General features: G+C 44.6%; 1 protein-coding gene across 1 annotated transcript; it reads left to right on the top strand.

Annotated features, from left to right (window-relative positions):
* The first annotated feature begins 13,870 nt into the window (after positions 1 to 13,870).
* LOC143816059 (uncharacterized) lies at positions 13,871 to 15,474 on the top strand. The gene is made up of 3 exons (XM_077296010.1): positions 13,871 to 14,103; positions 14,185 to 14,341; positions 14,463 to 15,474. Exons 1-3 carry the CDS (start codon positions 13,989 to 13,991, stop codon positions 15,394 to 15,396), a joined length of 1,206 nt encoding a protein of 401 aa, XP_077152125.1. The 5' UTR covers positions 13,871 to 13,988; the 3' UTR covers positions 15,397 to 15,474.
* The last annotated feature ends 2,127 nt before the right edge of the window (positions 15,475 to 17,601 follow it).

Below are 17,601 nucleotides of genomic sequence, written 5' to 3'. Positions count from 1 at the left end.
TTGCACTTAGGGTTACACTTAGGGTTGCACTTAGGGTTGCACTTAGGGTTGCACTTAGGGCTAGGGTTGCACTTAGGGTTGCACTTAGGGCTAGGGTTGCACTTAGGGTTGCACTTAGGGTTGCACTTAGGGTTGCACTTAGGGCTAGGGTTGCACTTAGGGTTGCACTTAGGGTTGCACTTAGGGTTGCACTTAGGGCTAGGGTTGCACTTAGGGTTACACTTAGGGTTGCACTTAGGGTTGCACTTAGGGTTGCACTTAGGGCTAGGGTTGCACTTAGGGTTGCACTTAGGGCTAGGGTTGCACTTAGGGTTGCACTTAGGGTTGCACTTAGGGCTAGGGTTGCACTTAGGGTTGCACTTAGGGCTAGGGTTGCACTTAGGGTTGCACTTAGGGTTGCACTTAGGGTTGCACTTAGGGCTAGGGTTGCACTTAGGGTTACACTTAGGGTTGCACTTAGGGTTGCACTTAGGGTTGCACTTAGGGCTAGGGTTGCACTTAGGGTTGCACTTAGGGCTAGGGTTGCACTTAGGGTTGCACTTAGGGTTGCACTTAGGGCTAGGGTTGCACTTAGGGTTGCACTTAGGGTTGCACTTAGGGTTGCACTTAGGGCTAGGGTTGCACTTAGGGTTACACTTAGGGTTGCACTTAGGGTTGCACTTAGGGCTAGGGTTGCACTTAGGGTTGCACTTAGGGTTGCACTTAGGGCTAGGGTTGCACTTAGGGTTGCACTTAGGGCTAGGGTTGCACTTAGGGCTAGAATTAGGGTTAGAATTAGGGTTAGAATTAGGCTATGTGCACACGGTGCGGATTTGGCTGCGGATCCGCAGCGGATTGGTCGCTGCGGATTCGTATCAGTTTTCCATCACGTTTACAGTACCACGTAAACCTATGGAAAACCAAATCCGCTGTGCCCATGGTGCAGAAAATACAGCGCGGAAACGCTGCGTTGTATTTTCCGCAGCATGTCAATTCTTTGTGCAATTCCGCAGCGTTTTACACCTGCTCCATAATAGGAATCCGCAAGTGAAATCCACACAAAAAACACTGGAAATCCGCGGTAAATCCGCAGGTAAAGCGCAGTGCGTTTTACCTGCAGATTTTTCAAAAACTGCGGAAAAATCCACACAAATCCGCAACGTGAGCACATAGCCTTAGGGTTGGAATTAGGGGTAAGACTAGGGTTAGGGGTGTGTTGGGGTTAGGGTTGTGGTTAGGGTTGGGATTAGAGTTAGGGGTGTGTTGGGGTTAGTGTTGGAGTTAGAATTGAGGGGTTTCCACTTTTTAGGCACATCAGGGGGTCTCCAAACGCGACACGGCGCCACCATTGATTCCAGCCAATCTTGCGTTGAAAAAGTAAAATGGTGCTCTCTCCCTTCCGAGCCCCGACGTGTGCCCAAACAGTGCTTTACCCCCACATATGGGGTACCAGCGTACTCAGGAGAAACTGATCAACAACTTTTGGGGTCCAATTTCTCCTGTAACCCTTGGGAAAATAAAAAATTGCGGGCTAAAAAATTATTTTTGAGGAAAGAAAAATGATTTTTTATTTTCACGGCTCTGCGTTATAAACTTCTGTGAAGCACTTGGGGGTTCAAAGTGCTCACCACACATCTAGATAAGTTCCCTTGGGGGTTTAGTTTCCAAAATGGGGTCACTTGTGGGGAGTTTCTACTGTTTAGGCACATCAGGGGCTCTGCAAACGCAACGTGATGCCCGCAGAGCATTCCATCAAAGTCTGCATTTCAAAACGTCACTACTTCACTTCCGAGCTCCGGCAAGTGCCCAAACAGTGGTTTACCCCCACATATGGGGTATCAGCGTACTCAGGAGAAACTGGACAACAACTATTGGGGTCAAATTTCCCCTGTTACCCTTGGGAAAATAAAAAATTCAGGGCTAAAAAAAATTTTTTGAGAAAAGAAAAAATATTTTTTATTTTCATGGCTCTGCGTTATAAACTTCTGTGAAGCACTTGGGGGTTCAAAGTGCTCACCACACATCTAGATTAGTTCCTTGGGAGGTCTAGTTTCCAAAATGGGGTCACTTATGGGGAAGCTCCAATGTTTAGGCACACAGGGGCTCTCCAAACGCGACATGGTGTCCGCTAATGATTGGAGCTAATTTTCCATTCAAAAAGCCAAATGGCGTGCCTTCCCTTCCAAGCCCTGCCATGCACCCAAACAGTGGTTTACCCCCACATATGGGGTATCATCGTACTCAGGACAAACTGGACAACAACATTTGGGGTCCAATTTCTCCTGTTACCCTTGGGAAAATAAAAAATTCTGGGCTAAAAATCATTTTTGAGGAAAGAAAAATTATTTTTTATTTTCACGGCTCTGCGTTATAAACTTCTGTGAAGCACTTGTTGGTTTAAAGTGCTCACTATGCATCTAGATAAGTTCCTTGGGGGGTCTAGTTTCCAAAATGGGGTCACTTGTGGGGGAGCTCCAATGTTTAGGCACACAGGGGCTCTCCAAACGCGACATGGTGTCCGCTAACGATTGGAGCTACTTTTCCATTCAAAAAGTCAAATGGCGCGCCTTCCCTTCCGAGCCTTGCCATGCGCCCAAACAGTGGTTTACCCCCACATATGAGGTATCGGTGTACTCAGGAGAAATTGTCCAACAAATTTTAGGATCCATTTTATCCTGTTGCCCATGTGAAAATTAAAAAATTGAGGCTAAAAGAATTTTTTTGTGAAAAAAAAGTACTTTTTCATTTTTACGGATCAATTTGTGAAGGACCTGAGGGTTTAAAGTGCTCACTATGCATCTAGATAAGTTCCTTGGGGGGTCTCCTTTCCAAAATGGGGTCACTTGTGGGGAAGCTCCAATGTTTAGTCACACAGGGGCTCTCCAAACGCGACATGGTGTCCGCTAACGATGGAGATAATTTTTCATTCAAAAAGTCAAATGGCGCTCCTTCCCTTCCGAGACTTACCATGTGCCCAAACAGTGGTTTACCCCCACATGTGAGGTATCAGTGTACTCAGGAGAAATTGACCAACAAATTTTAGGATCCATTTTATCCTGTTGCCCATGTGAAAATTAAAAAATTGAGGCTAAAATATTTTTTTTGTGAAAAAAAAGTACTTTTTCATTTTTACGGATCAATTTGTGAAGCACCTGGGGGTTTAAAGTGCTCACTATGCATCTAGATAAGTTCCTTGGGGGGTCTAGTTTCCAAAATGGGGTCACTTGTGGTGGAGCTCCAATGTTTAGGCACACGGGGGCTCTCCAAACGCGACATGGTGTCCGCTAAAGATTGGAGCCAATTTTTCATTCAAAAAGTCAAATGGCGCTCCTTCCCTTCCGAGTTCTGCCGTGCGCCCAAACAGTGGTTTACCCCCACATATGAGGTATCAGCGTACTCAGGACAAATTGGACAACAACGTTCGTGGTCCAGTTTCTCCTTTTACCCTTGGGAAAATAAAAAAATTGTTGCTAAAAGATCATTTTTGTGACTAAAAAGTTAAATGTTCATTTTTTCCTTCCATGTTGCTTCTGCTGCTGTGAAACACCTGAAGGGTTAATAAACTTCTTGAATGTGGTTTTGAGCACCTTGAGGGGTGCAGTTTTTAGAATGGTGTCACTTTTGGGTATTTTCAGCCATATAGAACCTTCAAATTGACTTCAAATGTGAGGTGGTCCCTAAAAAAATGGTTTTGTAAATTTTGTTGTAAAAATGAGAAATCACTGGTCAAATTTTAACCCTTATAACTTCCTAGCAAAAAAAAATGTTGTTTCCAAAATTGTGCTGATGTAAAGTAAACATGTGGTAAATGTTATTTATTAACTATTTTGTGTCACATAACTCTCTGGTTTAACAGAATAAAAATTCAAAATGTGAAAATTGCAAAATTTTCAAAATTTTCGCCAGATTTCCATTTTTTTCACAAATAAACGCAGAAATTATCGACCTAAATTTACCACTAACATGAAGCCCAATATGTCATGAAAAAACAATCTCAGAATCGCTAGGATCCGTTGAAGCGTTCCCGAGTTATTACCTCATAAAGGGACACTGGTCAGAATTGCAAAAAACGGCAAGGTCATTAAGGCCAAAATAGGCTGGGTCATGAAGGGGTTAATTTAAATCTGTCTAAAGGCTGGTTTATATGCTATTATAATTGGGATCATATGTCAGTTACGGTACATATCACATTATCTGTAAGATGCTCAAGCGAGGTAGTTGTGGGTGAGCTTTTGTTCCCATTTGTTTTGGCGTTTCTTCTTCACTTAACTGCCGCTGTTGCCACCTTAGAATTCATGCCACCATCTTGGGCTGCATGTATTCCAGCGCTCTTCCATCTGCGCCATGAGCCATATCTTCCCCACTTTCTTCATGCTGTTGGCTGCACCAATTGTAAGATGCCCAAGCGAGTTAGTGGTGAGCGAGCTTCTATTCGCACTCGCTTTGGCATCCTACAGACAACTTGTGTCCCAGTCCCAGTGTGCTGCTGTGTGTGAGGTGCATCACACTTACTTCAGGGCCGCAGGCTTCTTCTGACTCCAGTAATCCCTCTTGTGGAACCAGGGCAGCAATCAATCCAGGAGACACGAGGTTCATAAAAACAACCAAACTTGGTGAATGACAGTATTTACAGACAGGTTTAGAGGATAAAGCCCAATGGTTTGTCATCTTTTCCACAGGTACCGGACACAACTTCACCCCTAGTTCTCGGTATAGGTAGAACATCCCTTTTACTATCTTCTCTAGCTCTAGGGGATCTTTTCCTTATGTAGCAGTATAGCTGAATTCTGTCTCACTTCGCCTCTTAGGGTTTGAGTCCAATTTCTCCTGCAGATTAGCAGAAGGAGTGTGCCCCCAGGCCCCAAAGTCTATGTCGAGATTCCCAGGCTGGAAAAGGGGGACTCATGAGGAAGAGTTCTCTGGCAATCCACTGCCCCGAGGTTCTGGGCTCACGCTATTTCTATCAGCCCCTGTCCTGGGCCTGTTACTTGTCACTGCTCAGCACTCACTGACTATCACTTCCTGTACCTGACAGAAGCCCTCAGCTGGACCGCTCCCAAACTGGGCCAACCATTACAGGTAACCCTATCTAAGCAAAATGAAGCCCCAGTGAGTGTCATCCTTTTATAACATACATAAACATCAAATACATTTAACCCTTTAGAGGGTCAAGAAGCAGACCATCAGGGCCACCACTCCTACATAACCAAGACAGCCTTTTTTCTATTATTTAGATACCATATCTGGGGACAGCTAAGCACAACAGTAAGATAACCACAAGCAAGAGAAGGGAACAGAAAAAAAATGAAAAATATTGTGGGGGAAAGACATGACAAGTTGTATGGCAACTTGTCATAATGACAAATTGTACATAGTAAATACATTGTTTATTTCTTGTAGCCATGCCCATCTAGAAGGCATTTTTGCATTCTTCAAATTTAGAATAATAACATTTTGTGCATAGTGCAAGATTTTATATGTGGTCATTTCTCAGGGTAGCTCATCCATAAACCCAAATCGTCTTGGGATTCATCATTTTTTGAAGTACCAACATGGGTCTCCATGAATTCCAAAACTTCTTGCTAGTAATTTTGAAGTACACCATATTTTCAAATCGTCTGTAACACCGTTCCAGTCGCCTATAGACACCTTGGGAACTCTGACAACCCTAACTTACACTTTTTATTTTAACATGTATTACAGAAATCTTACCTGTAACAACTCCTCCTTGGCACTTATAATTGCACAACCAGAATTAATGAAAATGGTAATGCAATCTTCATCATCTATATCTGGAATATCAGCCTCCAATTTCTCCCGACTTTTTCACTTCACAGGAACCATGACTAGCTTTAGAACTAAGCATACACATCACATATGTGTCCCAGGATCCATTGTTCAACATGATAATTCTAGGCCCATGCTACTGTGATTACCCTGCGTGGCCTAAACATGATACTATAGCTTGAAGCATCCCCGGACTTGTCTCCTGTCAAGCACATATGGGATGTCATTGGTCGTCAATTGCAAAGGGAGTTGCCAGCAGTGGATCTTGATGATTTGGGTGCTCAAGTGCATTCAGTGTGGCAGCACATTCCTCAGGCAATCAGTAATATCATCATAGATGTCAAGGCGTGTAAGTGTGTGTATTTCTGGGTGGGGTGTTCATACTCAATGTTAAATAAATCGATATGTTTTGAAAATATACCTAGAATAGCTCACTAGTTTTTTTTCTGACAAAAAACTGTTGGGAAATCCAGTCATACCAAGTGAACCTTGGGCGTCACTCACATCACGTTTTACTGTATGTTTAGCAAAATGTCCATAGCTGCTGTTTAAATAGTAGATAAACGATATTTAGACATTTACCCTACAGAGCCATTGCATCGAATGAGGCTTACAGCGTCTAAAATATGTAACTTTGTGTGATATCTGTTCCAGTGCCTATCTGTGTCTGCTTAGAATGGTGATTGCAATGCAGAGCAACAATATGGAAGCCCTGGTTTACTCATTGGACTGGTTCTGCCCAGCTGGTAAGCTTTCTCCCTGCTATTAACTCTCTGATATTCTCTATTGACTCTTCTGAGAGTCAGTTTCCAGTGCAAGGTAAAGTGAATACTACTATGGTTATTTGCAATCTGTTTGCTCCTACTCTACCTTTTTCTGATAGAGATCCATTTTCTAATGATTCTACCGAACTATTACACCTGTGATATTGACCTCCTGGTAAAGACATTGAGTGACCTTCTTGCCACGAGATTGCTCTACCAGCCTGCAGCCTACTCGTTGACCCTAACACAGACGCCCCTGTGTAAGTCCAGATCCATGTACAGGGATAAAAGCATGCGTGTCCAGGCAACCCCTGGGATCTGGTAGGTGGAGTAGCTAGTGGTAAGTCTGCCCATGGAAGCCCTATTATGAATTGCCAAGCTAGAATGAACAGTGTCCATGTAAAAATGTAGAGTCCGTTTCTCCTCCTTTCCAGTGATATCAATGTATTTAAGCAGAAATAATAGTGTGGTAGCTAGGCTAATATATTATGGCCATCTAAAAAGACTGAATGGGCAATAAAATATGAATGTCCCATTAGGGTCTGTTTGCACAAACAGATTGGCAATGCTAACTGAACACTGATCAGCAACTTGTTTGCTAACCGGCGTTTGATAATTGTTAGTTTATACAGGCAGGCTGCAGTAAACGATGTGCACCAAGTGATCTGTGACAAACCGTTCAGTGGGCATAATAGTTTTTTGCAGGGCGAGCCCTGTTTACACAGGACAATATGCTGCTGAGAACATGATCTTTTGTGCAGCACAAAAGACAATTTCACCAGATAATTGCTTGTTCATCGACAGTCTATTTAGACTTTAAAAACATTGTGAAATTAACATTCCTAGAATGCTCATGTATTAAAAACTTGCAGTGTAAATGCTCCTTTTCTCTTATGCCAACACAATACTTTTGGTAAGTTTTCAAAAAAGTACTCATTAACATTTAACTTTTATTACATTACTTAGATAAAAATATCCAGAATATGAGAACAACTGAAAGCTACTAAGCTAAAAATATAATAGCAGAATGCAGAAGATGGATGAGGTACCTAGGTCCTTAAAATACAACTCACGTGTACCTTGAGAGTATATATATCAAGCCACATTTGAACAAATTCAAATATGAAAAAGACTGATTTCTTCACCATCTTGAACATGGCCAATCTTCCATTCTTTTAGCAACATGACCATGAATCACTCATTCATATAAGCTGCACAAGGGCCCAGATATGGAGGGGAGCCCGCCGATATCGGCTACTATGTCAGCTGGATGTGAGGGTGCACATTCAGCTAAAAGGTATTGCAGGGCAGGGGGCCCTCCGGCTTCCTGCGCTGCAATACAAGCTGCCGGCCAATCAGAAGCTGGCAGCTGATGTTTTCGTGCCCGCAACTTCATCACCTGGTGATATTATTCGCCATGGCGGGGATACTGAAGTCAGCTGTCGTCTCCTGCACCAGCTGCAGAAGAAAACTGCATGCAGCGTGGGATCAGAGGAAGGTGAGTAGAATCGGTTTTTTTTTTTCATATTGTGGAAAACAGGAAACATTATACTAGGAAGAGACCCAGGATGGAGCATATGAACCCCAGGAAGGGGACCAGGATGGTACACATGAACCCCAAGAAGGGGACCAGGGTGGTGAAGATTACCCCAGGAAGGGATCCAGGATTGAGCACATTAATCACTGGAAGGATACCAGGATGAGGCACAATAACCCCAGGTAGGGGACTAGGATAGGGAATAATAACCCTAGGAAGGGGACCAGGATGGGGCACAATATCCACAGGAGGGGGACCAGGATGGTGCACAGTAACCACAGGAAGCGGACTAGGATGAAGCACAGTAACCCCAGGTAGGGGACCAGGATGGGAGCACAATAACCTCAGTAAGGGGCCTAGGATGGACACATGAACCCCAAGAAGGGTCCAAGGATGGAGCACATGAACTCCAGTGAAAGGGACCAAGATGGGGCACATTACACCAGCAAATGGATCAGAATTGGGCAAAATAACCCCAAGAAGGGGTCCATGATGGGGTACATTAACCCCAGGAAGGTGACCAGAATAGGGCACAGTAACCTCAGACATGGGATCAGGATGTGCACATTACAACAAGAAGGAGACCACGATGGAGCACATTACACCAAAAAGGGGACTATGATGCAGCACATTGTACCAGAAAAGGGGCCAGGATGGGGTCACATGAGGGTCGGACTGGCCATTGGGCAATTCTGGTAAATGCCAGAAGGGTCTGTCTGGTCATGGGCTGCCTTGTCTGCTACGTTGTTAGCAGAATCGGTGTTCTCAAGACTCCCATACTGTTAACAGTTGTGATGGAGCACAAAGTCGCTGACTCTGTCACTTACCCCAGCAGGCCACAGGTATCATTAGAAATATTGGTCTTGTAGTAAATCTTGCTTTCCTCCATCCACGATAATGTTAGTAATATATCCCCTTCTGTTGCTTGGAAATGGTGACAACATGGTCCTGAGTGATTGCAAATGCCAGGACTGAATTTTAGTCCCAGTCCGTACCTGGGTCACATTATTACTGGAAGCATGATTATTACCTGATAGCATCCTCTCCCACCCTCCATTTAATTATAACGTCTCCCCCCCCCTAATTCATTACGACGCTATCAGGGGGCGTGGCTAAGATAAAAGCTGCAGCGCGGGAAGTCCGTCAGTCTTAGCGGGAACATGTAGCGCACAGGAGGGCAGTGTCAGGGCTCCAGACAGAGCAGGCCCAAGCCAGAAGGGTCTGGGAGCCAAGACCAGAGACTTTAAACAAAGACGCATCTGGTATCCGCTGACATCGCTGACCGTGAGTGACAAGTCACGCAGTCAGGACATAGATGCCCGCACGCACTGATGGGGAATCTGAGTCACCCGCCGTGAGGGGTTTCACGTTATACCTGCTTTCCATCGTATCTTGTCTCTGGACTCTGACAAGGAAAAAGACTGTGTTCTACCCTGCTCGTCATTTCTCATCCCGCCGATCATCCACCGGACCACGAGGAATCACCGCTGCTGCCAGAATCTAGGACGCCATCTTCTCCAGGACTAAACTGGAACCCATATGCGCCACGGCCTTGGCGCCAACGCTCACATACCGAAAACCACATTCCGATGTCGTCGGACTGATAAGTTTACTATTCTTGAACTTCCTACCCTATTCACTACCCCTGTTTTCCCTGAGTTCCAAACCTCCTGTTCAGTTTTACTGTTTTCCCCATTTTCTCCCTGTTAGGAGTATACCTGTTCAAGTAAACCCCACATTAACCCTTGCTCTGCCTCCGATCCATTATTGCATCTTGCAACCTGCTCAGAGCTGTATATCTACGCACACCTATGACAGCATGGTGGTTGGGATTTCTAGAAATCCCATGTCCACTATACGTGCATAGTCGCCTGTGGATCACCTGCGGAGACGGACATGCGGCGCATCTTTCCAGACCGCAACATGTCATTTTCTCTTGCGCAGACACTAGTCTCTGCAACAGATATTTTATCCATAAAAATGTATTGGATCCGGTAAATCTGCACGGTTCTGTGAACACATGCGGAATTACCTGCATTAAATAGGAAGCAGAGCTTTGGACACAGTGAACAAACGGTGTGTCCAAAGCTCTGCTAGTTCCGGATCGTGGGCACCCAGCCCGATAAGTATTTTTGCCGTGTTTTTTATATTCATTTTTGCTGCACATTTTCCCCGCTCATTATTATAGGTGAAATACGCTGCAAGAATTGACATGCTGCATATATATTAATCTGCTGAAAATCTGCAAGGGTAAATCACTACAAAGAGAGCAAACACAGAATCCCTGAGACTCTGTAGTACGCATTGGTCTTCATGAACTGTCTGCAACATAGCCTATTACACACAACTTAACCTAACAAAGAGATTTGTGCAAGCAGATTACATTTTACATTTTGGAAGTTCTGGGTTTGGTCTCCATATCAATGACTGTAAGGGTACTGTCACACAGTGCAATTTTGATCGCTACGACGGTACGATTCGTGACGTTCTAGCGATATCGTTACGATATCGCAGTGTCTGACACGCAGCAGCGATCAGGGACCCTGCTGAGAATCGTACGTCGTAGCAGATCGTTTGGAACTTTCTTTCGTCGCTTGATCACCCGCTGACATCGCTGGATCGTTGTGTGTGACACCGATCCAGCGATGTGTTCGCTTGTAACCAGGGTAAACATCGGGTAACTAAGCGCAGGGCCGCGCTTAGTAACCCGATGTTTACCCTGGTTACCAGCGTAAACGTAAAAAAAACAAACAGTACATACTTACATTCCGGTGTCTGTCCTCCGGCGTCTCAGCTTCTCTGCACTGTGAGCGCCTGCTGGCCGGAAAGCGAGCACAGCGGTGACGTCACCGCTCTGCTTTCCGGCTATGGTGCTTACACAGTGGAGAGAAGCAGAACGCCGGGGGACAGACACCGGAATGTAAGTATGTACTGTTTTTTTTTTTTACGTTTACGCTGGTAACCAGGGTAAACATCGGGTTACTAAGCGCGGCCCTGCGCTTAGTAACCCGATGTTTACCCTGGTTACCCGGGGACTTCGGCATCGCTCCAGCGCCGTGATTGCAACGTGTGACCGCAGTCTACGACGCTGGAGCGATAATCATACGACGCTGCGACGTCACGGATCGTGCCGTCATAGCGATCAAAATTGCACTGTGTGACAGTACCCTAAAACTCATGTAAGTAAAATGCCACATAGAGGTTTAGCCAGCACATTTGTCTTCCTCCCACACACATTAAAATCTTTCAGATTAGGGACCGACCAGGGTGAAAGGTTATGTGAAAGTCACCAGAGGTTACAGACTTCTAATTGCGCAAATGTATTCTGTCTTCTCTTTGTAATTCAGAACAGAGCTGGTTAATATGAGAATCCCTCCATGCTGATTTATCTTGTTAGTTAATTCCTAACCTAAGGAGACCGGCAGGATAGAACAATGCATCTAAGGGGATACACAATAATGGAAGTGAAAGCAGGGAGAACAAAAAGAAAGAGCATCTGAACACAGCTTTATAAGAGACTGAAATAAATGTTTGTTTTCAAGCCTGTGAAAATCTGCCTTAGGCCTCTTTCACACTTCAGTCTTTCGGCGTCAGTCAAAAACCGCCATTTTCGTAAAATGGCGGATCCGTTTTTTTTTGGGGGCGGATCCGCTATTTTTCCATTGACTTGCATTAGAGACGGATTGTGGCGGATGGTCGTCCGTTCCATCCGCCTTGCGACGGATCCGTCGATATTTGGCGGACGTTGTCTAGACATTGACGGACTTTGTAACGTTTTTTGTCGCCGGCAAAAAGGCGGAACGCGGCGGATCCGTCGCGTCCGCCTTTTTTTTTAATGGGTGCCTATGGGCGACGGATCCGTCGCGATCCGTTTTTTGGCGGATCCGTCGCCTCAATCCGCTTTTTTTGATTGAGCATGCTCCAAAAAGTTGCAACTTTGCCCAGACAACCCAAAAACTATATAAAGAGGACAGGTCATTCCCAAATGTACCAGCCAGCAAGAGAGACCCTTCCATGCCCGAGAGACCCAGCCAGACCCAGCCAGCAAGACCTCTGCCAGCAAGACTTTGCCAGCCAGGCACTGCCATCCAGCCAGAGAGGCCCTGCAAGCCAGAGACACTCTGCCAGCAAGACTTTGCCAGCCAGGCACTGCCATCCAGCCAGAGAGGCCCTGCAAGCCAGAGACACTCTGCCAGCAAGACTTTGCCAGCCAGGCACTGCCATCCAGCCAGAGAGGCCTTGCAAGCCAGAGACACTCTGCCAGCAAGACTTTGCCAGCCAGGCACTGCCATCCAGCCAGAGAGGCCCTGCAAGCCAGACCCTGCCTGAGACAGCCATGTGAGTACTGCCATCCAGCATGCATGCATGCGTGCGTGCGTGCTTGTGTGCGTGCGTGTTTGTGTGCGTGCTTGTGTGCGTGCATGCTTGTGTGCGTGCGTGCTTGTGTGCGTGCGTGCGTGCTTGCATGCTTGTGTGCGTGCGTGCGTGCGTGCGTGCTTGCATGCTTGTGTGCGTGCGTGCTTGTGTGCGTGCTTGTGTGCGTGCATGCTTGTGTGCGTGCTTGTGTGCGTGCGCCTGCCTGCCCTGTTTATATGTTTTTCATACTATTAGCTGTTATTTTTTATAGCTGTGGTGTAAAATGAGTTTTGTGTGTGTGTATAAATGATGTGTGATGTGTTCTGCATTTTTGTTGTTATCCCAAATGTTATAGTATTTCAAATAAAGAGCAGTGTAGCTCCTACTGTACCATTAAAAAAAAAAAAATTTTTTTTAAAAATAGTAATAAAAATTACACAAAACTGTCAGTAGTCTCATTGCAAGATAAATGTAATATTGGGTAAACATGCAGTAAAGGTTATATATATAAATGTGTAATGCAAATCTTGTGTATAGAATATGTTATCCGGTTTTAGAAAATACAAACTGTAGGGTAATCATAATTACCAATTTTTGGAATTGGTATTTTAAGTTCGAATGAGGAACATTTTTGATAAGGTTTGATAGGTGGCTTTTACCAACATGCGCATTGCGCATATCAATTTCAGTTTTGGTGTTGCTTTAAAGGGTTCTTGGGGGGTTTTTTTGGTGGGGAAACAGGGCTAGAGGGTTTGGCAGCTTGTGCATCAAGCATATCTACCATATAAAGTATGACGGTTAGAAAAAAAATTTCATTTTGTGTGGGATGAAATGTAAAAGTTTTTAAAAAAGATGTAACTGTTAAATCCTACAGCTGCATCTATCCTTGTGTATAGTAGCTTAGAACTGTCTGTATACTTACAGATACTTGGGACCAAGAGGTACGCAAAGACCATAATGTCTTCTTCTGAGAGCCCCCCAGCACATCAGCAGCAAACTGAGGTATTGTATTTTTTTTTTTTTGTTCTGTAAAATTTTTTGGTGATACAACTATGGTCATTGTTTTTAACCCTTTATGTGTTCTGTATTCACAGGAATATGAAGCAGAGGGGCTTACAGAAGGAGACGGACAGGGTGGAGAAAGACAAGGAGCGGGAGCGCATAGTGTAAGTTTTGAACAGACCGATCCTCACATACAATGCACTACACCCAACACAAACATTCATGACAGCACACACAATACATATGCCTCAATCTAAGAACATTATTAATTTTTTTTTTTTTTATTTTTTTTATTAGTCCTCACAATCCGGGGCTCGACATAGAGTTCCTCAAAGCACCTCCCATAGTCGTCGGAATGATAATCGCGGCGGTCGCCGAAGAGTAAGTTCCTTTTTGTTTTGTTGTGTAGTAAAATGTAAAATTCATGTGTTGTAATCTTTCCCTTTTTATTGTTATATTTTTCGTAGGCTTCACAGCGTGCTCCCGAACAAGATGATGAAGAGGAGGGCATCGATGTGAACACCCTCATCGAAGCAGTACAAAGTAGGGAGCCGCTGTGGAACATGTCGGACCGCCGCCATGCTGACCAGTTAATCACCCGACGGCTATGGGAGGAAGTGTGCAGTGCTGTTATGGATAACTGGGAGGAACTCGATGCTGGGGCCCAGGATCTAGCGCGTAAGTATTCACACTTCATAACCTTATTTTAGCATGATTTAATGTGGTGTATAGTAACCAATTTTTGCTATCTCTTTCCAGGTAACAGGATTATCGTGCGGTGGCGGTCAATCAGGGATCGCTTCAAGAGGGAGTTTAATAAGGAGATGCAGGCCCCGAGTGGATCTAGAGGACGCAGGAGCAGATACAAACATGCCAGAGCCCTGTCGTTCCTACGGTCGACGCTGCTGAGCAGAAGGTAAATATTCAACACCACATATTTTCAGTCAAACTGAAAAAATGTGTAACCTTCAATTTTTTTGCAGTAAGGGCAATTGTAATATAAAGATACTAATATTTTTTTTCTTCTTCTTTAACAGCACTTTCTGCAGCACTCGGGAGCCTGCATCAGAGTTGCAGCCCTCTGGAGCGATCCCTCGAGAGTCCGCCACCGGGGACCACGTCGACCCCTCTGTTTCTGCACCTACCCTTTTGTTTGATCCCTCAGCCTCATCCACCAGCGCTGGAGCAGCAGGGCGGACTTCGTCACTTGAAGCTGCAGGTGATGAGTTAGAGTTCCCTTTACCCCACCCCTCTGCCACTGCCGCAACTTCTAGACCAACTTTGTGGTCAGGACGGCAGCGCCAGAGAGGTCAGGAAAGGAGCTATGCGCCTGACTTTTTGCATCTGAATGCATCCTTTCACAGTGCCATCAAGCTTTTGAGTGAGCAAACGTCTGCTGGGTACAATATGCTTAACAAAAGCATACTTGAACTCAGCAGTCGTCTTGATAGGATGCAATCAGATGCAAACCAGTCACCAAGGCACTGTTTTTTTCAGGCGGTCCTCAGGCACATGGAAAATCTAACTCCTGACCTGCAGATGCATGTGATGCAAGGCTGCCACACTGCTCTAGCGCAGGCGATATCCCATGCCCCTCCACCTACCCTTCATGTGTCAACACCTTTCCCCTCTCAATCCACCGTCTATCCTCCCATCCGTCCTCCTCCTGTACGTCCTCCTCCCGTCCATTCTACTCCTTCGTCATTTGTTCCTTCCCCCCTTAGTCTTTCCCAGTTTTTAACGTCCCCCTTCCATTCTTCCCCTTTAACTTCTCCGTTATCAATCCCAGCAACACCTTCATACCTCACACACACCACATCTGCACCTCAAGTCTCTACACAACCTCATGTTTTCACCACCCATTCCACTTCTGTTCCTCCCCGTGATGTCCTGTCCCCCACTCTCGACGTGGTCCGCCCGCCTGTCAGCCCCTCCGCTACTATCTCCACCCAAAACTATGAGAATCTGTAAAAGTCAATAAATAAACAGTTGTTTGGTTTAAAAAATTTTTTATTGTCTTTCTTTTTTTTTTTCTTTTAATTTATTAAGTCACCAAGGTTATGGCAATAGTAACATTAACAGTGTTTAAAGGGTACCGTTGCAAAACATACAATGCTGCATTAAAGTAAAAAGATTTTGTATGCAAACAAAAATTGGTATTTTTACAAGTATAAAAATAAATAAATTTTTTACACCATTTCATACTGCCAGTCAACTGATCCTGCAGGAGACATGAAGTAGTCTGCAAAACTGTCCCGCATTCTGCAGACTGCAACTGGACTGCGAAAAGTGGGGTTTTGGTAATCCCGTAAGGTGCTTTCTGAAACATTATCCTCCAGGGAAACTTGTTCTTTTGATAGAACAAAATTATGCAGGACAACGCACGCTTTGACCACATCATCGACAGTTTCAGTCTGCAGTTTAATGGCAGTTAGTAGCACTCTCCATTTGGCAGTTAGGATGCCAAAGGCACATTCCACTACTCTGCGTGCTCTGGTTAAACGGTAATTGAAAATTTTCTTCCTCTGGGTCAGTCCACTACTTCCAAAGGGTTTAAGCAAATGTGGGGAAAGCTGGAAGGCATCATCTCCAACACAAACAAATGGTAACGGTGGACCGGTGGTTCCAGGGAGAGGTCTAGGGGGCGGAAAATCAAATGTCTCTCCATATAAACGGCGCCCCATTGGTGAATTTTTAAAGATTTGTGAATCATTTGCACGTCCATACGCACCTATATCCACAGCGATGAACTTGCATTGTGCGTCAGCTATGGCCATCAACACAATAGAGAAATACTTCTTATAGTTATAAAACTGTGACCCAGAGCCTGAAGGTTTGACGATCCTTATGTGCTTTCCATCAACTGCTCCAACACAATTTGGAAACTGGCAAATCTGATGAAAAATTTGGGCGATCTCCAGCCACCTCTCCTGTGATGGCTCTGGGATGTATTCCACTTGTAGGCACTCCCACAATGCCCGGCAGGTATCTCTGATGATCCCCGAGATGGTGGATATCCCAAGTCGAAATTGAAAATGGAGGGATGAGAAGGACTCTCCAGTTGCAAGGAATCTGTTAACAAAAAGAAAAGACAATACTTTATAAAAAAAATACAAAAAAAAACAACACAGTTATAAGTCTGATGAATGAGAATCATTTAATAAAAAAATGACTTACCGAATAGTCACCATGAGACGCTCTGCTGGTGATATTGAGAATCGCATCTGGGTGTCTCGTCTCCGTATACAGTCTTCCACATAGCCCAATAAAAATGCAAAATTTTCAGCTCTCATCCTCACATAATTGAAGAACTTTTGAGGGTTTTCCCTTAGTTCCATGTAAAGCGTGGAATAAACACCACGGGTCATACGTTGTGCTGTGATGGGATGGATCCACAGCCTTCTCTTACGCCGCTGCCGTAGGATTCGCAGTCTTCGTTCCTCCCTCTCTCGAACGCTGACTGCCAACTGATTTGCCTCAAAAGTAAAATCTGCATAGATCTTTGCAATGTTCGCCAGGACTCCTTCCATTTCTGCCACTTTCTCTACAACCTTTCAAAGATGTGGTGTAAATACACGCTATATATAGTTTTCCAGAAGTTTCCAGTAGCCAATCACATTGAAATCCTCCCCTTTTAAAAAACGGATCCGTCAAAAAACGGTTGCAACGGATGTAAAAACGTTCGCAACGGTTCTAACGGATCCGTTTTTTTAACGGATTAGGGCAGCTGATCCGTTAAAAAAACGGATCCGTTAGAACCGTTTTTGCATGAAATTTGACGGATCCGTCGATCCGCCACGATGTCGGACCCAACTGACGCCACACAACTGAAGTGTGAAAGAAGCCTTACATATGTATCTTTTATACAATGTACAGTTTATTTATTCTCCATGTAATCCCCCAGCAGGAACTTGTCAATGAAACCACATGAATCACTGAGGGATACTTGTATCTGTTTAATTAGGGCACATCATACAGTGTAAATTTTCTAAAACAATTCCCGTTGTTCAAGATTTCACTACTATAAATGACTAGTGATATTTTACGTTACCAATTATTAAGAAGATTTGGACATACAGTAGAACAAGATTTAAAAGGATAAATATCACTGTAGTTATATCAGAGATGTAGATATTCCTGGACAATACAGTTGCTGTCAGTGAAAAGGTCAGATCA

This window comes from Ranitomeya variabilis, chromosome 3 (assembly GCF_051348905.1).
Source record: "Ranitomeya variabilis isolate aRanVar5 chromosome 3, aRanVar5.hap1, whole genome shotgun sequence".
NCBI classification, from domain to species: domain Eukaryota; kingdom Metazoa; phylum Chordata; class Amphibia; order Anura; family Dendrobatidae; genus Ranitomeya; species Ranitomeya variabilis.
Note: the sequence above shows the minus strand (reverse complement) of the source record. Positions and strands in the feature narration are given on the sequence as shown.

What these genes read in the sequence shown, in the direction of transcription:
- LOC143816059 (XM_077296010.1), top strand. Translation starts at nt 13,989, where the DNA reads ATGTCGGACCGCCGCCATGCTGACCAGTTAATCACCCGACGGCTATGG. An exon ending in TGGGGCCCAGGATCTAGCGC is followed by an intron (nt 14,104 to 14,184) that starts GTAAGTATTCAC and finishes ATCTCTTTCCAG; the next exon opens with GTAACAGGATTATCGTGCGG. An exon ending in TCGACGCTGCTGAGCAGAAG is followed by an intron (nt 14,342 to 14,462) that starts GTAAATATTCAA and finishes CTTCTTTAACAG; the next exon opens with CACTTTCTGCAGCACTCGGG.